This window comes from Aythya fuligula, chromosome 1, assembly GCF_009819795.1.
Source record: "Aythya fuligula isolate bAytFul2 chromosome 1, bAytFul2.pri, whole genome shotgun sequence".
Classification (NCBI taxonomy): Eukaryota; Metazoa; Chordata; class Aves; order Anseriformes; family Anatidae; genus Aythya; species Aythya fuligula.
Window position 1 is genome coordinate 196,305,608 of NC_045559.1, and position 25,215 is coordinate 196,330,822.

Sequence of the window (25,215 nt, forward strand, 5' to 3'; positions counted from 1 at the left end):
TTTAATAAACACAAAACACAGTGCTTTTTAATAAAGATAAAATTCAATATTTGAAAACACAACACGTTTTCTACAAACAGACTTTGTCCCTAAGGCCCTGGTATTGCCTTCACTAGTTAGCTGTGCAGAACATTGGGTCTATGACTTTCTTCCTTCTTTTGCTTAATGTATCTATGTCTGCTGATAGAAATACTTCTGAGTCTTTATAACTGAAATAACAACTTCCTCAAAGATGCGTAGATCTGTTGATATATTCTTCCTGAGTATACTTTCAAACCATTCTTCCTGAGTATACTTTCAAACCATGTTATAAGCATATCACCTATATTGATGGTTAGTTATATTTTAAATTGCATTTCAATTTTTTCTTCATATAGGGAAAATGGATTTTAAATTGTAATAAGTGAAGGGAGAAAAATAATTTAAGGCATTTTATGGAGGTAAATTGATACATTACTATATGAAAAAACACTGTTACATAAAGAGGTTTCAGCATGGAAGAGCTGTATTTAGTCATCTAAATTAATTTAAATTTTATAAATTTATTTGATTTCCAGGTCAAATCAAATACAATTATTTGGAGTAATGTCTAGTATAAAAGCTTACTTTAAGAGACATGAGTTATTGTCCACATGTCAGGACTTAGTATCTGTCACATTACATCTACATTTATTTTGTGGCTACAAGGCAGAGCAGGATCCCATTCAGGAAATGTCGTGGTGTAGAATCCATATGTAATAATTTAGAATTGTTTCAACAATATCCTATCATTTGTGAAAAAGGATCAAATTTCAAGCATTTCTTTCTCTGAACAACTATTTGTTCATTGCATCCACAGCTTCTCTGAGCAACTTGTTCCAGGGCTTCACCACCCTCTGAGTGAAGAATTTCCTCCTAACCACAAATTTAAATCACCGTTCTTTTAGTTTAAAACCATTCCCCCATGTCCTACCATTATCTGCCTAAGAAAAAGTTGCTCTCCATATTTTATAAGTTCCCTTTAAGTATTGAAAAGCTGCTATGAGTTTGCCCTGGAGTCTTCTCTTCTTAAAGCTGAAGTTACCTGACAAATTTTCATAGGTCTTAATTAACTACTTCTTGTAGTGGATTCTAAATCTCTAGACCTTTAATCTAGAGAAAATAGTTAAATTTCTTTATATATCTATTCACAGAGTTTGCATTGCTCATCAGTCTACATTAGGTTACATTGGTTTAGACACCAAGGGTGGATTTTGTGCAAGATTACATCTACATATGAGGCAAGTATCTCAGCTGCAGTTATAATCAAAAGGGCTTCCTCATTTGGCCACACACTGGAGTCTAGTGTCATCTAGGGTATACTGCTTGGTGTCCTGTTGCCATTCCAGATTATAATTTCCATCATGTTGCAAATGTGTCATGTATGTCAAAGTGCATCAGATGATATTAGTTGTATATTTTTTGGGGAAAAAAAATGGGACAAAATGAAAATTAATTCTTCTCTAAGGGAAGAATTTTGCCTAAAGTACGTGTGCAAGAAATCAAACACTTGTATTATATTCTCTCCTATAAACTAAACTACAGAAGATAAACAATAAATACACTGAGATGGGGAATACAGTGTATGTAATTAAAACAAATAAACAAACAAACAAAAAACTGTCAGGAAAGATACTAATGTTAATATCTGTGATCATACCAACATTCTTCTCTCCAATTCACAAGGTTGATTCAAAGATACAACTACTGCCACCAGTACATGCACAGAAATCTGATGTTTGGCTTACGAATGGAAAATAGAGTATCTATTTCACCCTTTCACAGAATCACAGAATGGTTGGGGTTGGAAGGGACCTCTGGGTCCATCTGGTCCAACCCTGGCTCAAGCAGGGACAGCCAGAGCAGGCTGCCCAGCACCACATCCAGGCAGCTTTTGAAGTTCTTCACGAGGGAGATTCCACAACCTTTCTGGGGAACATGTGTCTGTGCTCTGTCACCTGCACAGTAGAGAAGTGCTTCCTGGTCAGAAGGAATCTCCTGTGTATCAGTTTGTGCCCATTGCCTCTTGTCCTGGCAATCAGCACCACTGAAAAGAGCCTGGCTCTGTTCAGTTCCAATAGTAAGGAGAATACTAATTTGCACAAGCTGGTGTCTTCATAGACAAGTACCTTCACTGTACCTTGTAAGACCTGAATCCCGACCTTTGGTAAAGCACACAAAGCTCCTCCTGGAGAGAAAAATGCCTCATGTCTTGGAGCAGAATTCAGCTCTCAGAACTAAAACAGCTTGCACTCACTTGTTACTTTAATTTTGAAATGTATTTTCAATTGATATCTTGTATAAATTACGAGCTGAGAGCAATGTGCTTTATCAAGAAGACAACATTACAGTCACAAAGTGCTATCCAAATGAAAAGCCCCCAAGCAAGCAAGAATGATGAGAACATTATAACTATATTATTGGAGCTCTCGATGACAGACTCTTGCATTGACTATCACACACTTACAAAGTATCAGTTTTCATTTGGTCATTGTTATTTAAAGCAGGAGAAGGCTTGCTCTTCTGGCCATCAGTTCCTCCTTTGGATGTCTCCTGGAAGAAAAGCCTTGGCATCCACAGTGACATTAAAATTCGTTTGTATTCATTTCTAAAATTCTGGTTAAGAAGTCCATATATTATTGCATTAAGGCAGCTGTTGAAATAGGCCATGAAGTAGCTTATAATGAATAACCATTCAGGAACTTTTGGTGCCATTTCCAAAGGATCGATGGCTACTGCCAGTCCTATGAAGTTCAGAGGTGCCCAGCAAAAGGCAAAAATCACGAAAACCACAAACATGGTAAGAAAGTTTCTGAAGTCACTTGGCTTCAGTCTCGGCTTTGTTTCTGACTTGACTCGTCTTCTAACTTGAAGCACTAAAACCCAAATTCGAAGGTAGCAGAAACTCACAACAGTGATAGGGACGATGAAATGAATTACCACAACAGCTATTGTATAGTAGGAGCTTGCAGTCTGAACAAATGTGCATGAATAGATGCGTGGATCGTACTTTAAAGAGCCAACAAAAAAATTTGGTACAGTTGCAATTACTGTTAATACCCAGACTAAGGAGACGTAGAGCATTGTGTTCCAGCAGCTATACACTTTATCATAGGCAAAGCTATGACATATATAGCAATATCGGTTTATTGCAATTGCAGTGATGTTGAAAATGGAGCCTATTACACTTAGTCCCATCACAAAGCCACTCACTTTACAGTGCATTTCACCCAAAGTCCATCCATTGTGGAAAATAGCTAAGAGCACCAGTGGGTATGGATACAAGGCCACGACCAGGTCAGCCAAAGCCAAGCTCACCACAAATGCGTTACCTAGGGAAAAAAGAAAAATACATAGACATAAGTCTGTAAGCAAGTGTAGTTGTGAACAAGAAAAAAATGTGTTACTTTATTTTGGATATCTGCAATATTAAATTATTGATGATGTCAGCAAACAGCAGCTGTATAGCACCAATAGGTCTGTAGGGGAAATAATTTTGTCATTCAACTTAGACCACCACAGAAATAGCTACGGCAACGGGATGTTTCAGATCTTTTGGTGACTGGACTATACTCTCCTTTCTATTTTGATCTTTAATAAACATAACCATCAATGAGCCATTACATAAGCACGTGCTGAGGTGTTTCGGTATTGCTACCTTTGCAGCTGGATAGAAAAGGAGAAAAAGAAAAAAGTCTAAATTGCTCCAGGTGGGCAGGTTACTATGTCATTCTAACCTATAACTGGAAAACTAACAGGCTTGACAGTTATCAAGGGGAAGAATACATAAAGGCTAAATCTACAGGGATTAGAAGAATGCATTGTTTTAAGTATATCCTGAACTGCTACACAATAAACTGTAATATAGAAATTTTCTGCATGAATGGCCTACCCTGCAGTTATTTTGCCAGTGGATTGACTAAGGAAAAGTGAATTGTCTTCATTATCTCATGTAGAAAGGCATGTTTAATTATATGCACATGGTAAAAATGTGCAATTACAAGAGAAAGAAAGTATTCGAATGCATAGAAGGAGCCTTCAGATCATTTTCTGCTGATTATATTCAAAGAGATTTTAGTGATATGGTTGAAATTTACTGTCTGTCTTTAAATGGTGAGCTGTTAATCAGTTTGAAACTTCTGGATGCTGTACTTAAAGTAACTTTAATAAAACAGTGAGATATTCAACAATGTTCCTGAAAAATCGGGTTCTTACCATGGCAAGTAGTGTCCCCCTTGCTTTCTTGGAAAAATAGGAAATAACTCTCTACGAATTTCCCAGGAGACAGAAAGGAGTGGTATGAACTTTAGATTCTTGGTAGCATTAAACATATTTCTGGCTCCCAAACTCAATTTTTGCTTCAAATCCTTCACAGCATGAACTGAAGTGCAAAAGACACAACACCTTTTGAAACTGTGTGGGCAACACTATTTTTTGAAAAGAGTAATTAGGTGATTAATCCTACAAATTCTGAGCTTTCTAGTCCTCATCAAACCAGATATTCTCCATACATTTAACTTGAAGCACAGAAATACTGCTGTGGATAAGGAGGCCATTAGCTGGGAGATGGAAAATGCAGAACCCTGTAGGATTACTGTTTTAAAAATGGCAGAATTTCACTTGTATACTGTTTTTTTCCACTCACTTCTGCATCTGTACGTTGTTTAATCAAAATGAAAGAATGGGGAACCCTCTTTCTATCATACAGTTTAGGAAAGGGGTGAGCATCAGAATTTCCACACAAGATAGGGAACTTAATGGAAAACAGGATTATTAATGCATAGCCACAGAAACTCAGCTCATCTCAAGACAGGTGTACAGTTTTAGAAGTTTCCTTGTTATACATTTGGCAGCCTGTCTCTCACTCTCTTTATACTTTCAAGGCCACATAAGTGTTTTCACAGCTACAATTCACTGACATGGTAAACCCTAGCTAGAGCTAATTTAGAGCAAAGCAAATATCTATTAGTTTTTTGATCTGTGAGGAAAGATTGAAAAAAATACAGAAAAAAAAAATGAGGGGTAGATGATAACAAACTTCAAGTAAGTGAAAAAGGAAGGATGTAATATATTCCCATGTCTGCAGTGAGCACAATCTTCATTTACAACAAAGATGCCTGTCTACACTTGGACAAAGATATTTTAATGGCATGAAGAAGGTGGTGCTGGAACATCTTGCTTTATGCCTGCTGTTGGAAGTTGTAAGAAAAAGTTAAATAAACAGTTCTCAGCACTGGCCTACTGGCCCAGCTGACCCCTGTTTTGAGCACAGGAAGGATGAAACATGACTTTGAAGGTCTTTTCTAGCCATATGGAAACTATGGTAAAATATAACGCTAACAAAGGAGCAGGGGCATCTTTACCAGCATATACTTACATCACAGCAACAAGGATTACTCTTGCCCTTTTTTCTTACTGTATCTGACAGTAGAAAATAAAGAAGTCAGGAGAAACAAACTTTTTTTTTTTCTTTTTTTTTTTTTTTTTCTGTTTTTTATAAGAATGCATGCTAAAATTAATCTATTAAATCCCTCAGGCCTCCTAGCATCACCTAATAGTTAAAATGTAAGTATTCAGTTAAAATCAACTGAGCAAGCCGCTCTTTCAACCATATTTGAAAGGCAAGTGAATTTCTAAATCATGTATGTAGTTTAGAACTTCTTGAAAATTCCATCTACCATGAATAGGGGCAGTTAGCAATGAACTTGTCAAAAATATACCACTTTGCAACATAGAAGAAAGATATTGTAATATGTATAAAGACCTCAAGCAATCTGTCATTTTTACAGCTGTTCACAAGTTTGTGTGTTTTCACTGTGCACCACAAAGTAAGATCAAAAGTGTTTTATTTTTTTATTATTTTTTATTTTTTTCTATCTTTCTACATGTTTTACTGCAGAATGAAGTTTAATATTATATTACTGAAATGAATAATCTGAAAAACTAAACAAAACAAACAAACAAACAAAAAAACTAATTCATCAGAAATGTCATCAACATTTTGGGAAACCAAAGGTCTTAGAGGCCTTTTAAGTGCTTGGAGAAAGTAAATGTTCCTTGGTATACCTAAGAAGCAGCATTTGGAATGACTTTAATGATATTGATAAGTTAATCAGAGGAAACTTTTGGCTATCTTTAACAAAATAGAAACCACAGAGTGCTCATCTAGTTGGAATGATTATTATTGTTTGTTAATTTACCCAACAGATTAAACTCCTAGATTTCATTTTCATCAGATAGAAGATTATATTTATTTATAAGAAACACATTTGCTCAATGGAATGGAAAGGCCACTTAATTGCAAGAAATAGCCAGTAAGATCTTGACTTTAATGATGCAAATAGGAGTTTCGTCATTTTAAAAAATCACTCCTTGATCATTCCTTGGAAAAGTTCACACTAATAGATATTCTCAAGAAAATGTTAGACTGACAGACTGTCCAGGCATATCTCTAGTGCTAGCTCACTCTTCAACCCCCTTTTTTTATTAATTTGCTGGACTCTCATAACCTGTCCTCAAAATAATCTGAAAAAGAGAGTTCTGGAAGTCTTCTGATAGCTTTCTAGTTGTGATTGGTGTATAAAGACAGCATCAGGGCACAGTTTGTAGACAGCCTTCTAGTCAAAGGCACAAGGTGTCACTTCATGGACGTGTTGTTTAATCCACCTGTAAGTTACTTATATATAAACACTAAGTGTATACAATATTTTTTTTTCTGCTGTTTTTTGAAATGGTCACAAAATACACAAGGTGTGTCTAATCCTTTATTTCATTCCTGTAATTCATTAAAGGGGAAAAATATCTTTTACAGTCTCAATCGGAATTCCAAAGTTTTGCAAGTTATATTCCACTTGCATAAAAAATCCCTCCTCAGTTGTGATATCACCTCTTTCTAATGAAGATCCTGACATGAGGTATGGTATGAAAGTTGCTGGTTGCTTACAATTTTTGTTTCTGACTACCAGAAATGGAAACAAAATGTTATTTCTATAATGTTGAACTCAATGTTATTTCCTTTACTGTTGGTATAAATTATCTGCCTTTTAAGTCTCCTTAATGACTGCTGAAGTTAATGGGAAAATTGCCATAGACTTGAAGGAGTCATTAATCAGACCATTAAAGATAAAATAAATAAAGACCTCTTATTAACAAGAACATGAATCGTTGAAAACATTTGGTCCATATAACAAGAGCAATAGCAATAAAAAAACAATTCCTAGATTTATGCTTGGATGTAAAAGAAAAAAAATATAAATCAAAGTCTAAGCCCCTTTCACAGCTCCCAGAAGTTTTAAAAGAGCAAATTTTATCATCAAACAAGGAGAAATGAGTGTGTTACCCCCGAGGCATGTTAGCCAGGATTCATTACAACAAGTGGCTGATTTGATCTATTGTTTGAGTCTAAACCAACATGGATGGAGATCAAGGAGGCATATGCAAAAATCTGAAGAAAGCAAGCAGTCCTTCAGCCAAAATGACTGTCCCTCCTTAATCTCCCCTTGTCTGTAATTAATAACAGAAACTATGTAGCTCTGTTACATGGAATTTCTCTTGTGCATGGTCATCTTTTTAGGTCCAAGCCTAAATACCTTTTCCAGACCCCAATGTGGAAAGCAAAACATGACTCTGGAGGGACTGAAGAACGGGCACCAGGTAGGTAGTCATTTTTGTTTCTGTTTCTAAGATGCTCCCAGTAAATTTGGATCAAACAGCATGCCAGGAGATGTTAGCTGCTCCTGGAGACAGGCTGATGCTGATGCTTCTTACGTCCCAGATGAAGGAAAAGGGAACAGGGACTGAGTGTTAAACCTACACCATGATTTCATTCTCTGTTGTTCATGGGATACTGCAGATACTAACAGCCTTGGATTGGCAAGTGCTGTTCTGGGACATAACCAACCACAGAAGAGAGAGCATTACATGGTTAATATCAAGCAAATTAAACTGGAACTTATAAACAGAACGTGGATGTCTCATCTTCCTCACTGTTTTTTTTTTTTTTTCTTTTTCTTTTTCTTTTTCTTTTTTCTCTCTACTTTTGGCTTATTTGATTGGTATTTTTAAATATATTTAAGATCTTGCAGTATATTTTTTAAAGTATTTAAGCACCAGCCTCTTAATCTGTTTAAAATCACCTGTTGTTTTTTTTTTTTTTTTTTTTTTTTTTTCTCACCATGTATTAGGAAGAATAAATCGTAGAATCATAGAAACATTTAGGTTGAAAAAGATCTTCAAGATCACCACGTCCAACCATCAACCCAACCTAACAAGTCCCACCACTAAACCGTGTCCCTTAGTGTCACATCTGCATATCTCTTAAACACCTACAGGGATGGAGATTCTACCACTTCCCTTGGCAGCCTGTTCCAATATCTAAACACTTTTTCCATGAAGAAATTCTTCCTAATATCCAGTACAACCCTCTTGTGATGCAACTTGAGGCCACTGTCTTGTGTCCTATCACTAGTCAGCTAAGAAAAGAGACCAACACCCTACTCACTGCAGCCTCCCTTCAGGTAGTTGTAGGGAGTGATAAGATCTTCCTTCAGCCTCCTTTTCTACAGGTTAAACAAACCCAATTCCATCAATCACTCCTCATAACTAAATTTTTAGTCCTTTATTTTTTTTTTTTTTTCCTCTGCACACACTCAAGCAACTTAACATCTTTCTTGCAGTGAGGGGTCCAAATCTGAACACAGTACTCAAGATGCAGTCTCAATAGTAACATATACAAGGGGACAATGACCTCTACAGTCCTGCTGGCCGCACTAGTTCTCATGCAGGCCAGAAAACTTGGTCTTCTTACCCACCTGGGTACACTGCTGGGTCATGTTCAGGTGGCTGTCAACCAGCACCAGGCAGCTTTCCAGCCTCTCTTCCCCATGCCCATTCCACTGCATGGGGTTGTGTTAGAGGAAGCACGGCCGAAAGCACGACAGACACCAGTAGAGTCAGATCATGCTTCATTTTATTGCCCGAATAGCCTAACTTTTATAGTGAACTTAACAGGGGCGGACAGTGTTTCACACAAGATTAGTGGTCAAAAGCACTCAGACAAACAACTAGAAGAAAACATCTCCACCTGCAAGAAAACAACCCCCCTTGTGATTAGCAGTCACGTAGACCTTGTCCTTGAAGCCAGCTGCTGGTAACAATATTTTTCTGAATTCCTCAATTGGGCAATGTGGCAATCATTGTCGTGGGAGCTTCTCATAATTACTCTGGTAGCTTGGTTTGCTCAGCTACAGCAGGCCATGAGATTTTCTAAGGCCTACTCCTGGTTGCTTAAGGCAAGCTCAGATTGAACAATTGTTCCACGGACTCATGTCCAGGCCCTGTATGCCAATTCCCAACAGGGTTGTTGTGCCTCAGAAGCAGCACCCAACACTTACCCTTGTTGGATGTCACACAGCTGGACTCGGACCATTGATTTAGCATATTCAGATCCTTCTGCAGAGCCTCCCTACACTCAAGCAAATCAACAGTGCTGGCTAACTAGGTATCATCCACAAACTTTTGGAGGGTGCACTCAATTCCCTCATCCAGATCACTAATAAAAATATTAAACAAAACTGTTCCCAATACTGAGCCCTTGGGAGCAACACCAGAGACCAGCTGCCAAGTGTACTGAACTGCATTCACAATGACACTTTGAACCTGGCCATTCTGCCAGATCTTAACCCAGTGAACTGTATAATCCTGACTGCCCAATGCAGATGAAACTCCACTCATATCAGTAGGAATGAAGCCAGCAGAAGTGGACACTAGCAGCAGGTGAAATAGTAGATTAAGTTTTTCACAGACTGACATTTGAATTCCCTGTGACAATACAAGTCAATATGGTAATCTTTGATTTACTGAGAAGTGTTAATGTAGTGTAACGTTCAACAATGTGTTACTAACAGAAGATTTACCATAATGTTTCGAGAAAGTGTCGGACAGGTTTTTATTTTCTTTGAATATGACTTTTTGAAAGCAGTGATGCACTCCTTTGTAGTTTTGTTTCGTGATATCACATTTGTGGGACATACTGCAGATCTAAATGTAATGGGAAGGGACAGGTGATAAGTTTTCACTAGAACTGCAGTATTTTGGAGATTCTGGCAAAACAAACAAATAAAAAAAAAAAACATAAACAGTGAATTGTGGCTGGACTTTTGACCAATGGAACATTCAGCTTATTTCTTTTTAGGAAATGTATGTTCTCTGAAATTGTTTAAAATATTTGGTGACTTTAGTGTATTTGAATTATTTTATGCTATGTGTAAGGGAATTTCTTTAATATTTCTAGGAGTATTATATGCAGAACAGAAGGAGAATATTTACTGTAGGAGTTATCTTTTTCATGTGAAGCTCCCTATGGGCTTTAAGAGAGCTTTCTGTTCAGAAGAAATTCAGGCTTAGATACCTTGAAAGTCAGAAGTTTGTGTTCCCCAGTAGTTTTCACACAAAAGTCTAGAATCTAGACCAAATCGGGTTTAAACCCTAGCCATCCACATTCTCGACAATGCTTTTTCCAATCTGATTTCATGCTGTCATGCAGAATATGAGAAAGGCACTCCTCATTTTCAGATAAAACAATATGAACACCTGACTTTATTTTATTTTAGTGGAGAATGCTCTGTACACTTCTTTTCAAGATGTGTTCCTATGTAAAGAATACAGGATTCACAGGATTAGAAGCTCAGAATGTAAAACGTAGCTTGAGATTGTAGTTTAGAGACCAGCAGACTGCTGGACTGGGACAGACTGGTCTTCTTGGCTCCACATTTGCAACTGTGAATTGAAGCTGGAAGCTACATTTGAAGGAGTTGAATTTTAGGCCAGTAAGCTATAGGTCTCAATTGCCAACATGGTCATGATGAAAAGAGGCACCTAACTTGAACTGCTGATTAGTATTTCTTGGAGATCATGACTTTGGCATGCTGGGCAGCTAGGTATTAATATAATTCAAGTGAGCAAAGCTTCAGTTTTTTCTGCATGCCCAGACTTCTCCCTGTGGTTAAACTAGTACCTGATCTGAGTAGTTTCTGAGTAGTTTACTAGTGACCTAGATCACTAGTACCTGTTCTGAGTTTGCCATCTGCAGGTTCAAAAAAATATTTATAATGCTGTGCTGTTAAAAATTTAGTAAATGCTTGAGTTTTGTAACCCATAGGTTTGTAATTTTACTAGTCTGTGGTTTCTCTGGTGCAATTATTCAGAACAGGTAGGGACGCTGGTGACTCTCTGTTGCCACCTACTGCACCAGAGCTAGCCAAACCAGAGACAAGAAATTGTACTGCATTAACACTAAAAAAAAAAAAAAAAAAAAAAAAAAAAAAGTTTGTTCTTCCAGAGCAAAAATCTGATCACTACTCAGATAGTACATTTATGGGGTGATAAATATTTTTCTGAGTTTCTGATACTTCCTAAGACTGAATAAACTTTCCTAGTACTGTGTGTTTTTTCTGAGAGAAAAGGGAAAGCCAAAGATGCAAGACAGTCTCTTCTAGAGAATCCGCTATTGCCTTAGTGGTTAGAACACTTCAATGGTAGAAGACCCTTTCTTTGTAAAAGGACTTGAGACTATGTCTCCCATAATCCCAAAACAGTGCGTTACTCACCAGCACTGCTGCTCTTCTGGGGTTAGCCTGCATGTCTCTCTCTAGATTATAATCAAGAATTCCACCCTGGAACCACAACACACAGGATATCATTTATACTGTAGAGTGCTCTTCATCACTCTGTGTGAAAGCAAAAAAAAAAATAAAAAAATCTTATGACTTAACAGGTGGGAAACTGAGATGACAGATGCAGGTACTCTCCCAAAACAGAACTTTGGAAGAACACTCATGGTTCATGAGCCTTTTTCTTCACTAATGGATAATTCCAACTCTATTAGGCACAGCCTGCAAAAAAATGTGTGCCTGTCCAGCATACTGCTCCAAAATGACACCACAGTGGGTTACTGGTACAGAGGAATGGGGCGACAGAAGAATCAGAGCTATTAAGTAAAGTTAGTAGGGTTCAAAGCAGACAGAAGAAGTGGTTGCTGCAATAGGTAGTAAGCTTGTGGAACTCCTTAACAGAGGAACTTGCAAATGCAGAAAGTTTACTTATATTCAAGGGAAGGTTGGAAAAGTACTTGAAAGAGATATAAATCGAAGGTCACTGAACAGATAGAACATACTAGGTTCAGTAAATCCTTTGAGCTGCAAGGAAGCACAAACTGAGAGCATAGAGGGGAAATATTATTATGGTTGTTCTGTTCTTATTTTTTCCCTGAGTATTTGATTACATCTACAATTAAAGAAAATGTATAAGGCTAGGTATGACCCTGGTCTGTATCAATATCCCTACTTTTATGAAGAGGACACTAGGTTTCAGTGACACTCTTTGCTGCTGACAAAGAGTCCAATATGGAAAGCTGTAAAACACTATGGGTGCAATCTAGTCAGACCCTATAAATTGCTAGATAACCTATTTTTGTTAATAATGTACATTTTTTTTTAGTCTTCCAACGCTATGTTGTATTTCATATACAAAAAGTGAAATGCATAGCACTTTTAGTGTGTTCTTTTGTTAAAAATAATAATAATAATAAAACAAACCAAAACCCTGAAGCCTAAAACTTGATTCAGATCAAGACTTTTAGTGGTAATTTCCACGAAGATTTAGTCAACTACTCTGCGGGACTCCTAATAAAGGTCAGGTTTTATGGGACTTTGAGAAACCTGCTCTAGTGGAAAGTGTACATGCCCATGGCAGGGGGGTGAAATTAGATGATCTTTAAGGTCCCTTCCAAACCAAACCATTCTATGATTCTATAACTTGCAGTGTGTGACAGATGCACAACCAGTAACAAGCACATGCAAGCTAGTTACAGCTGCAAAAAAAGAAATCAAATCTAAAGTAGTTATTGCTGCTACATATTTTTAGGGGTTCCTGAGTTCAGACATGGTGGGGGATTCTAAGGCAGTCTTGGAATTATTAAAAATGGTATCTGATACACTTCAGTAAACATGATGTCTAGAAACATCTAATATTGGGATCATGCAGGTTGAAAAGTTGCCAATGCTTCTAACATTCTCTGGAGTCCCTTCAGTATGACCTTGTCTTCCTTCCTTCCTTCCTTCCTTCCTTCCTTCCTTCCTTCCTTCCTTCCTTCCTTCCTTCCTTCCTTCCTTCCTTCCTTCCTTCCTTCCTTCCTTCCTTCCTTCCTTTGTCTCTTTCTTTCTTTTTAAATCCCTATTTTTTTCTCTCCTGTTTCCTATTTTGACAAAGAAGAAAATCACAGAATCACAGAATCATTCAGGTTGGAAAAGACCTCTGAGATCATCTAGTACTACCTTGAATAGATGACACTTGATTAAAAGAGCCATTATAAACCTTTCAGTAAGGAAAACTCTTACCCTTCTTGTTCTTGTATTTTAGAAGGCCCCATCACTGCACATGCATATGGAGTTGAATATCTTCAGAAGATGTTGTCAGTCTGTGCCATCTGCTTCTTTGGAAACAAGGTCTTAAAGTAAAGTACGCTGACATGATTCATCTTATAATGATACTCATAGGTTTGTAAACAACATTTAAACTGATGAGTAAATAAAATGCTTTTATAAAAAGTGATCATATATTCTCTTCTAAAGCATTGGCTGGTTTGTGCTTCAACTCAATTTAAACAAAGTGTATAATGATCACTTCCTGAATTAAGGTCTTTCCTCTGAGATGCTAAAAGTGTTGCAAAAAGACTGGAAATACACTCAGTTTGTTCTGAGCCCATGAGTCATGATATTGGTGAGCTAGTTAAGTGAAGGTAGTAGACATAAGCTTATAACCAGAGAATCATTGAAGTTGGAAGAGATCTCTGGAGATCATCTAGTCCAAGCCACCTTCTCAAAGAAAGGTTCCTACAGCAGGTTGTTCAGGGCTCTGTCCAGCCAGGTTTTCACTGTCCCCAGTCATAGATACTCAACAGGCTCTCTGGGTAACCTGCTCCAGTAAGGTACCTGATCCAGGTAGGAGCAGGTATACAGCACATTTACTGTTCTTACTAGGGAATGGGGGGAAGACAAAAAGTATTGATCTACTAAATAGCAGAGGTCACCTAAGAATCTACCATTTATTATATAGGTAGGAAAAAAGATATACTAACAAAGAGATGGAGTTCCTTGGTCAGAATAACAGGTCCTAGTGCAGATTAGAGCAGGTTTTTGAGCATTGTTTTGACTGTGCTTCTTTCCTCGCATTCCTTATGACAGTAAAATCTGAACAGTCTCTGTTTGGATATAAAGGTCTGAGACCAACAGAGAATCTGTACCAGCAAAAATTTACAGACCTGGGAGGCTGGGGGTGGAGTGTGGTGAGGGCTGCACAGAAAACGGGAAGAAGCACCAGATCTGAGCAAAAAGACTTTTGAAAACCAATTCCCACTGGCTTGGGCAGGGCCAGAATTTCTCACCTCATCTAGATATTCAAATGCTAGGTTCAGCATACCCAGTTTGCAGAACCCCTTCACATATGCTACTTTGATCATCTTTGTGCACCATGAATTTGCTGAGGGTACACTCTGCCTCATTTTCTAGGTCATTAATAAAGATATTAGGGTATTTATCTCAGTGAACCACTGGGCACACCAGTAGTGACTTGTCTCCAACTGGATTTTTTGCCACTGATCACAACCCTCTGGGTTCAGTCATTCATTTCAATCCACCTCACTGCCCACTTATCTAACCCCAGCTAGTCTTAAGAATATGTTATCAAAGAATGTCCAAATCCTTACTAAAGTCAAGATAGACAAAGTCTAGTGCTCTCTTTTCATTCACCAAGCTAAACATGTATTTGTAGAAGGCTATGAGGATTGGATAAGCATAATTAGGCACTTGTAAATCCAAGCTGGTTACTACCAATCATCTTCTTGTCCATCATATGTATGGAAATGTTTTCCACGATCAGTTAATTTACTATTCATTACCTTAATGCTGAATCAAAAGTGTTACCTTCTTATAGCATCCTGTATTTTTATTGACTGCTTGTCTTCCAAGCATTAATTAAGTCAAACTTTGCTTAGGATACGATATAATTAACCTAAAAAATAACACCCAAGAACAGGAAAATAATTAGAAATGTCACGTGTTCTCATAGGCTGATGCTACCCACAGATCTGTCTTGTACATTATTATTACAAATAAAATTTCTGGAAGTGACGCAGAAACAATTTCAACTCTTCGAATAAGTTCTGTTGGCCTCAGTGGTACTGGCAGTGTTTGAGGGTAAAAGAGAATACACAGTCACATTTCTTAGAGTTTCTGAAGTATTTCTCTCTCAGTCTTTGGCAGACTATTTTTATTTACATTTCATGTATGAAGCACAGAGAATTCAAGAGCATTTACTGAAAATAGAAAATATGAAAAACTTTGGTGGAGCTACTACATATTGGATAGTGTAATTATCTGGTGTCTGTAGGAAGGCTTTGGAAAAAGTAATCTGTTTGCTTCAGAATGTATAGAAGTATTAATTGTGTAAGGAGATTGACATCTGGGTTTTGTAAATTTGAAGTCTGTACATAATGGAATTAAGCAATCTTGCACATAGCTGTGATGTGGGGCTACAGATTTTGAACAGCTTGACATCCAACACTGGGAAATCTATTACCTTCATTTCATACTTATCCAGAAGTTGTTGGGTACTGCTGACTCCTTGTGCAAATCTCTACATCCAATATGGTGGGTGACACCTGCCTTTCTTAGCTCTTGGCTATGTGAGATGGGGTCCTCAAGCCAGAACCCAGAACTGATACCAATCTCAATGAATTAGGCTAAAAATGCCTGCAGTGATGAGTGGCTTTATCTCAGAGCAGTGTAGTAGCAATTACTGTACATTTTACTACATCAGAATGGATTTGCTGAGATTCTTTTGAGAAAATATAGGAATTAACTATACCTGAGAATCTAAAAAAGATGGCTGTTTATTTTTAAAGGACAACATGGAAGAATGTACAAAGGTGTGTTAAAGTTCCAGGCTGCACTGCATTTGCAGATTCAGTCACAGATGGTTTGTCTAAGTGGAGATAGAAATTCCAGTTAAGGTGCTGTGTGAAACTTTTCCTCTCTAACAATCTACAGTTTGCACTCTGTGCATTCCAGTGGGTAACACCCGACTTCAAATGAGTTTGCTGGAACACTCGATCTTCAACTTAGGTGCACAAGAGTGTTTCAGAACCACAAGTTGTAGTTCACATAAATAACTCCCAGTCGGCACGTAGTGACTACACCACCTACGTATCTTGCCTGATCTTGAAGTGAAGCATCATGTCCTAATAGAACATTCTCTTATTTGTCAGTAGAAAAGCTGAATAGAGTTGACTACTTGTAAGAACATCCTAAAAAAGAGCCCTAAAGACTACATTGCTGATGAACCTCACCACAGGCAGGATCACAGTGTGACTAGATTAAATAACTACATTCTTTCTAAACTATGCAGATAACATTCAGTAGATTATTTTTACTTTAATGAAAAGGACTGTCCAAGCTATGAGACAGAAGGAAATAAAAATGCCTAGATTGATCAGATAACAATATTCGTATGTGATGACCATAAGGTCCTTTTCACTATTTGAACTCAAATTAAATATTGTGTATACTGATATAATTGGAAAAAAAAAATAATTGTTTTTAGTATGAGAGGACACTGAGAATTTCAGGCAGGCTTTAAGCAACCTTGGAGATATGAGGATGTCCTTTATAGGTCCCTGTCTTTTATACAGGAATATATTTTACTCTTCAATGTTAGCTCTGAATTTATACTTTGTTAACATAATGATATTTACAAGGCCAATGTATTAAGCAGATATTATTTCTTATTAGCCAGACTGCTAACTCCAGTGGCTGCATGTGATTTCCTGACAGCAGGTGTTGCGCTCACTGTGCAAATACAGCAGTCTAACAGAACAGATGAACAGATGTTGTTCTATAGCAGAAAGAATATGATGCTTGTGGAAGTGATGCAATATTGGTATAGTCTTCATATGGGCATTTAAACACTGAAAATTAGCCCAGTTCAAGTCCATAAATAGTGGCTGAAGAAAATTAGTATCTTTGTGAGAATTGGTATGTTTTTTCTCTAGACATAGTGTAAGCAGAATTTATTAGACAGTATAATCAAACATCTCTATAAATAATAAATAATTAAGAAAGAATCCCAGCAGTCCAGATACCAGCAATCAATAATGCCGTTCAATGAATGTGTTTAGGCTAACGTCATCACTTGTCATACCGAGACATGACTGTTCCATACTCAGCTGCAATGTCAGGAAAACATTGACCGATACAGCTCATTCGCTACCAGTATCGAGGCCAGCAGGACTCCAGAGCTGCCAAAGTAGCTACTCTCGTTAAAGAGCACAATGAAGCTGCACCCACAGTGATTTAGACATATTTTTGTTAGCTTTTGCTGGAAATCTGTTTCATGCCCATATGAAGGTGGAAGTTTAAGACCAGAGCAACTGCTCAGACTGATTTTTAGAAAGATGTATGCTACCGTAGCCTTTCTTCCTCTCCACAAAGGAGAAAAAGGTTTCATTTTATCAGCTCCGGATAATATGGCTGTTCTCATAGGTATTCTTGGGAATAAATTAATTTATTTGACACTCTAAAGCTAGGTACCAGTACTTCCTTCTAAATGATAATTTAGAAGAAGCTAAAATCTGGAGCATATCTAAAGATAATGTTACTCAGAATAAGTCTGAGTTGGAGTAGGAGTAGGATTTACTCCTAGAGGCAGAGCATGGTTTGTCACTGATTTAATGAATTGACTATAGTCTCCCATAGCAACCTCCATATAATAGTTCAAGCCACCTGGTAAATATATGTCTCCTAAGAATACTTGAAAAATTACGGCCTTTTAACTTCAGCTGTGCTGGCTCTCTGTGAGTAGATTTGGTCTCTTAGCTCACTGGTTGGTTGTGTCAAAGAGCACCATAAATCCTTGAAGATCTTCTGCTGGTCCAACGAAGAACAGAGCTTTACTGCAGAGAGGTCACGCCTCATGCAGTCAGTGAGTCTTGAGAAGGAAAAGCCTGTCCAGAGTCCAGGAGAGAGCTGGCTGCACAGGGAGTGCTGCTAAGAGACATAGGAATTTGCATTCTCAGCTGCCAAGAGGTCTTTCTAATTTCTTATCCCTGAGAATATGTTTGCACTGTATGTTTCAGGGAGATTAAAGCAAGCTTACTCATACTGAATTGATACTAAAAAAAAAAAAAAAGGCTGTGTGACTGTGTTACAGCTGGATCTATGGAGAGCCTGGTTATGGTACTGCATGCAAAGCATCACGCTTACATCATCATTTGGCTTTCCTTTAGCTCAAAGCATGAGCAGCATAAGCTTGTGCCAACTGAAACACACAGTGTAAATATATCCTTAGATTCTTCTCCTACAGGTTCAAGTAAACCATTACATTTCCCCAGTCCAACTAGATGCTTATCATTCTCTTTCCTCTAACGATAAGAACACCAATAGCTCTATTTACCCAGTAGAATAAAACTTGACATTTTTTTCTAAAATAGAAGTATCTTGGAGTTGATCTTGGTGATATGTTTCCTATTCGCTTATCAAGAAATAGACTACTTTCTGTACAGGATTAAAAAAAATAATAAAATATTTGGAGCTCTCATCTAATATGGTATTGCCAGGTGCTTTGAAGGAAGACACAAAATACACTACAGTTGTACAATAACCTACTTCAGATTAGAATTTTATTCTAATCCTTAGGTGTTAGGATTTGGTTTAAATCTATCAGTAACACATTTTGTACTTTCTTCATTTTTTTTTTTTTGTAGCATTAGCTGCTTTGACTTTGTTGGATATTTGAAAATATCCAACAAAACTCCTTCTGTTAAAAAATAAACCAACAAACAAACAACAACACACATTTGGATAAATAAAACAAGATATTTAAGAAAGAGAAGTCAACTGTTTTGAGGACCTGAGGGACTTGAATGTGGAGGAAGCTTGGCATTTCTTCATATTGGAGATACAAATAAATAAATACATGGAACTTGCATCCAAAACAAGGAAAAATATAAGGAAAAGTTCCATATCTAGATGCAGGAAAAGTTTTCTCAGCAAAGACACCATGGACAAGAAAAGAGGCTAGATGGAACTGAAAGATATTTCCACCAAAGAAAACTTCTAGAGAGAATAATATGGATAAAGTGGGAACTGGCAAAAACCTAAACTCAATTGGCTTTGCAGAGACTTGTAATGAAGTGCCCACTCACCACACATAAAAGGAAGGAGGAGAAAGGAGTTACCAGGGGAGAAAGAATCTGAACAGAGACTTAAAATCAACTCAAACCAGCGGCTGGTCTGAAGAGAGATTTTGCTACAGTTTATAAAAAGGACAGTAATGGTGAGCTTAGGGACAAGGCAGTCTGTCAGGTGAGGAATTATCATACATGCAATAAAGCAAAAGTGTCTGCAGGTCAGAAAGATTGATTATACTTGATAGCAATAATTTTTTAATGTCCTTTATTTTAGAGGTGGTGTCATGGGCTCTGACAGGACAGAGCTACTTGTGGGATGTTTGAAAATGGGATGAAAGTGCTCTCTTGTTCTCCTTTCTGGTCGGGAAGTCCTGATTTCTGCCAGCCTGTGGCAGAGAGCTTTGTTCTGCATGCACCCTCACAGCAGCTTTGCCATGGTTCCCCTGCAGCTGTGATGCTCCCACACTTTAGTACCCATCTCCCCCTTCCTTCCCTGGTGCTGGTTCAGTTGCTGTTCCATTTTGCATGAATGGTCCTTGCAATAAGTTGGGTAAACAATTATCAGGGAGTAATGAAAAACTTATTAATACTTGTAAAACTTTATTAATAAAATACTACTAATCCCCCTGGAAGATCCATTTGCTGATCATATCCTATGTGGTACCATGGCACCTGAATTAGGTGGGGAATTAGCTGGAGAGGATGAATGGATTGAGAAATCTTTGGGCTTTTTAATCTCTGGACTTTAACTGCAGACAAGGCTATAAAAACAACATTTGGAAGGGAAGAAGAAACAAAGATGCAGGTAAAGGCTAATGGTATAAATTTCAATGTGAATTTATAAAAAGAGGCAGTACAAAGTAATCTGATCATCTTTACTTAATAAAAGCTGGACTTTCTGTACCTGGAAAACTGCTCTAAACTGATCTAGCTTTGGAAGCATATTTGCCATGGTACCACACATTCTGCTGCTACCACTGCCTGGACAGTGATGAAAGAAAATTGCTGGACCAGAGGGAGATAACCTACACTAGACTAACTTTACTTCAGAAAAGTTAGGTCACTGAACAGAGAGAGAATGGATGAATTTCTATTGTAACACAAAGTTTGGACCCCACATTGCTATAGAGAATTGTCAATATATATTTTTTTCCTTGAGGATTAAAAGAGTAGAAAGTGGATAGAGTATAATAGTATGAGGTCAGGTAAGAAATTGTGGGGACTGAAAATACATAAGAAAAAGAAAACCTGTATTAGCAAGTTACTGCACCAAGAAGACTTATCTATATGATGCTATCACATAAAACAGGTATCAAGACATACCATGTCTATTCTGTCCACCCAGGGAAGGACAGAACAGAATAAGATGTCAATATTATTTCAGTGAAAGTATTGGTGGTACTTCGTCTTTGTTATTTTTATCGGTTCTGTCCTCTCTTGTTCAATAAAGATGAATTCAGCTTGTATAGGTGAATTGAAATGTATGAGACAATCAGGGAAATGAAGAGTGTATAAAGGAAAGTAAAAGCATTTGGCTAGTTTACTGTAGAAAAACAAAGGCTGAGAGAGAAATAGTTGTTTGTTTTCTATTAATATGGCATAAAAGTTCTCAATAGGGAGAGAAATAATATATCCAAGTTAAACGACAATTTTAGTTCCACAAATAAAGCCCACTATAAATTAGCAACTAATAAGCAAAAACTTAAAACTATATTAAAAAAAAAAAAAGCTTGAACCACAGAATTATTATAATGTGATAAGATGATAAAAGAGCTTTATTTTAAGTGTTGGGTTCAATGAACTTTTGAGAACATTGAAGTCATGTTCCCATGAATTCCTCAGTATTGAGTAGCTTCAAGGCTAGAGATCCTGAATGTGAGAAAGAATGTGAAGGCTGGCTGGCCATACACACAGTCCTAGGAAAAATAAATCTACAGATCCAGGATCCAAGAAGTCAGGAATACAAAAGTTCTGCTTAGTGTGGTCCTACCTGAAACCATCATAAGTTGATTTCATCAGTTGAAGTGGATATCTACACCGAGATATTCTGTCTTCATTCTCATTCTATTTAGTGGAGATTAATGAACAATGTTGTGGGCTGAATCATGTTGTCCAAACAGATGTCAAAAAATAACATGCCTGAACTGTGCACTAAAAATTATGTTTCCGCTCCCATGATTATAAGGGGATGCTAAAGGAAGAAGCTCAGAAACAGGTATCTCCACTGTAGTCTTCTAAAGTTAGGTAAGATAAATTCCTTCCCAGCAGACAGCTGTCCTCTATCCCATTGCACAGGAATAATAATAGGAAAGGCATACAGTAGGGAAAGAGAACTGGTGTAGTCAAATATATGAAGAATAACTGGAAACAGGGTATAACAGTGGAAAAAACTATATTACAGACAGAAACATGGAGTGAAGAATACAGAGAGGGAAACAGACAGGAAGAAGAGTACAACATTTGGTTATATTACAAAACATTTTTATTTGGTATAAAGACAAGTACAAAATTATAATTACATATGTAAAAATGTTTCATTTCATGCAGATGTCTATGCATATGAGTAACATGTCCAACTCTAACAGCCACACACACATACACAGTCATTATTTAATCAAACGTGCAAATGTAGCTGTGTTCATATGGGTGGGAACAAAACCCCATGAATTTTAATTTATTTTCCATGGTAAGATCATCTTGCCATTGAAAAGAAATCAGTCCTATTGCACTGTGTTAGTTATATATAGAAAGGAAAATAGTGGAGGAAGAGAGTAAAGAGGGCTGACACAATGCACTAGAAATATCACTTTCTGCTAATGCATTCTTTGGCAGTGCACCAAGATTAATAAATATTTGTTCCCAGGTCTGCATAATTATTTGAAATTATATTGGTGTTAATGTGCCTAATTCTCACCTCACTGTTTTCTGCTGGCTTTAAGGCCACTAAAATACAAATGGTTTGCTTTATCTCCCTCCCATAGGAGATGCCTGGTCAGTTCCTACTTCCTGAATTGCATCCAGTTAGGCTGTTTCCCAAGCCCATAATGTTCTATAGCTATGCCTATACAAGCGTGTCCTGAAACTCTTAAAATCATCTCATGATTTTGAACTTGAAACACCTTCAGAACACTTGACCATCCAGCTTGATTGTTCAGCACAGGTGAACTTTAGCACTTGAAAAGTTTAGCACTTTAAAAGCTGCTTCCAATTAGGCATACTTAAATGAAGACACCCAAAATCAATAGTCTCTTTTGAAAATTCAGTACACAATGTCAAATAGAAAGACAGGCTAATTTATTTAATCTCTCTGATATACAAGGTTTTATTTAATTTTCTAGGGTTTTTACCAAGTTATTTTCCCTCTAAAATTAGAAATGATAAAAGCAATAATTTCTATAAAATTGGTCACTTTTAGAGATCAGAAATTGCTCAGCCTCTCACAAGCAGGCTGGGTGCAGTTATGTAAGACAAGCATGTTGATTCATACCAATTATGCTGTGTGTTACTTAGAAGAGCCTGCACAAGTTCTCCCCTCCCCCTCCGAAAACATTGAGATGTGGGAAAGAGGCTTCTGCATGATATGAAATGATCTTCCTGTTGTAAGGCTGGCAAAATTCCCGCTGCTTAAGGAGTGAATGAGCAATCTCTACAAACTTCAGTTCTACCCATTCTCCATTTCTCGCCTACTGAGCATAATACTTACCAACAGAAAGGGTAGTGGGTCATTTTATTTCACTCCATCCTCATGTCTCATGTCATATAACAGCATTAAAATAGATTTGCTTTTGACCATGCTTTGATTTTAAGGGGAGTGATGTATAATTAAATTGTCTGCAATTATCAGGTTTCTTTGGAAATTCTAGAAGAGAATAGTGTTGATAAGTCCTGGAAGTATGATAAAGCCCTGATTTGCTTTCTGAAGGGAAGATTATTATCTGTACTACAGAAGCAGGCAGAGCTGCCTGATTTATTTCTTATAGAACATTGGCTTAATTGAAGTTCCATACTCTCATACCTATCTAAAAATCTCTCTCATTAACTTCTTCAAAGAATCAGGTGTTCATGGTGCTTCTCCTTGTTTCTGCAGTCATCCAGACCCTCTCTCCCCTATCACAATCATTACACTAGCTTCACCTGTTTGCTCACTGATACTGCTTCCTACAAGTCTAACCCCCTGCACATCATTTTCCCCTCACCATTTCATTTTCTCCCACATACTCTTGCTAGTGCTAACACATTGTTTCTGGTCTGCTCAGAAAGGAGCAACTCTAAGTCCACCTGTGGGCCATTCTTCTTTCCTTGTCTGAGACCAAGGGCTCCCAAGCACTGCCTTAGATCTCCACCATCTCCCCATTCCCCCATCACTCCACCTGCAGCCCCTTATAACTCTCTACCACTCTGCTCCCTCCTTATGAATTTCTCTCTGGAAAGACCTCTGAACATTTACCAAACTTCTTTCAGCTTTATCCCCAAGACCCATCTCCCCATCTCTCCCTGATGGCAAATTAAAAGCTGGCCGTTTATTTAAGGTATTTAACTTCATGAAGATTACACAGAAGGGATTCCCTGATGTTTTTCATGGTACTTATCAAAGATGAAGAGATGGTTGTGATAGGGTCAAGTGACATCACATGAGGGATGATCCCAGAAGTAGTTCAATTAGTGTATATTTGAATTAGATAATAAGGCCACGTCTTATTTCAAGAGTCTTAGGATGCCATGGAGCACACTGATCATTCTTGAACCTTATTCTCCCAGGCAAACTCTCCCAGTTCAACCCTCCCTCTGCTGAGCTTTGAGCAAATGAAGCTGTTCCAAAAGTCCCTCTTCTGCTCCCCCTCCCTGCCAGGATTTGATGCCAGGGACCAGCCTCCCTCTCCAGCAAGAGCATGAGCACACAATCCTGCTTAGCAGGTGCTCTAGTCACACTGTACTCTGGAGGAATTGGAACCCACTAAAAAAAGAACCGGGAAATTCAAGCCCCCAGTGCCTCCTCCCTTCCGTAAGGAAGCACCCGGTTGTTTAATTAGGTGTGAAGTTGAACAGATACAATGCAGAGCCCCCGTGCACCTGACTTTGCTCAGGCAAGGTTTTGTCACCCAGACCTGCACCCCCATCATGAAACAAGGTCTTTAGGACCTGAAACAGCAGACAGCAGCTGCTTGGTGCTATGAGACCTTGGGCAGGGACAGGGGACAGAATCCCTACCCCACTAGCACCGGGCAGGTGGGTGAACCTGACAAAATAAGGCGGTGGAGGGAAGCAGAAAGTTCAGCACTTAAAACACACGGAACCACATTTCAGAGTATACACACACACAAAAACTATAGACACGAGTGAGAAGAAAGCCACTTTATTTCTGGTTGCAGGGCACTGGGTGAGCAGCCGAGAGGACGGTGTCCCAAGGATGCTGTGAGCTCCCACAGCTCACAGCCACGCTTTAACCAACTTCTTTCTTCCTCCCAGACTTTCGGGCACTCTTAGCTTCTGGTATTTTAATATTTTAGCTCCACGAAGACTACATAACGCCTCATTAAAAGCCGCTTAATGACCTGCAACGCCTCCTTAAGTACCAGGGCACGGCACAGCTGGGCAGGGCTGAGCTCCCTGCGCACGCTGTTTGCCCCGATAGAGGGGAGGCTTTGGGGACCCCTGGGCTCCCGCTGCCCTCTGCCGGGGGCTCGACCCCTTCCTTACCTGAGTTCCTGAGCTTGCGGTTCTTGAAGACGGAGACGATGACCAGCAGGTTGCCCAAGATGTCCACCACCGTGGTGAAGATCAGCACGCTGGAGAGAGCCGACACTACCCAGGCGGGCCGCGGGGAGCCCGCCGCCTCCTCCTCCCGTTCGGCCGAGCCGAAGCGACCCCTCCCGCCCGGGTCGCAGCAGTTCCTCAGGGAGCCATTCTCCAGCATCGCCGCCGCCCGGCGCGCAGAACCCCCACCCGCCCCGTGCCGC

At 38.4% G+C, this 25,215-nt stretch overlaps 1 protein-coding gene across 1 annotated transcript; it reads right to left on the minus strand.

The window, feature by feature from the left end:
* Positions 1–1,898: 1,898 nt before the first annotated feature.
* On the minus strand, positions 1,899–25,215 carry MTNR1B (melatonin receptor 1B). Its single transcript, XM_032207905.1, has 2 exons — positions 24,956–25,215; positions 1,899–3,350 (listed from the first exon to the last, which is right to left on the minus strand). Exons 1-2 carry the CDS (start codon positions 25,170–25,172, stop codon positions 2,482–2,484), a joined length of 1,086 nt encoding a protein of 361 aa, XP_032063796.1. The 5' UTR covers positions 25,173–25,215; the 3' UTR covers positions 1,899–2,481.

Bases quoted from the DNA above. Each gene is read 5' to 3' on its own strand.
- MTNR1B (XM_032207905.1), bottom strand. From the start codon at position 25,172: ATGCTGGAGAATGGCTCCCTGAGGAACTGCTGCGACCCGGGCGGGAGG. The intron at 3,351-24,955 runs GTAAGGAAGGGG...TTTTTTCCCTAG, and splicing joins CCGCAAGCTCAGGAACTCAG to GTAACGCATTTGTGGTGAGC.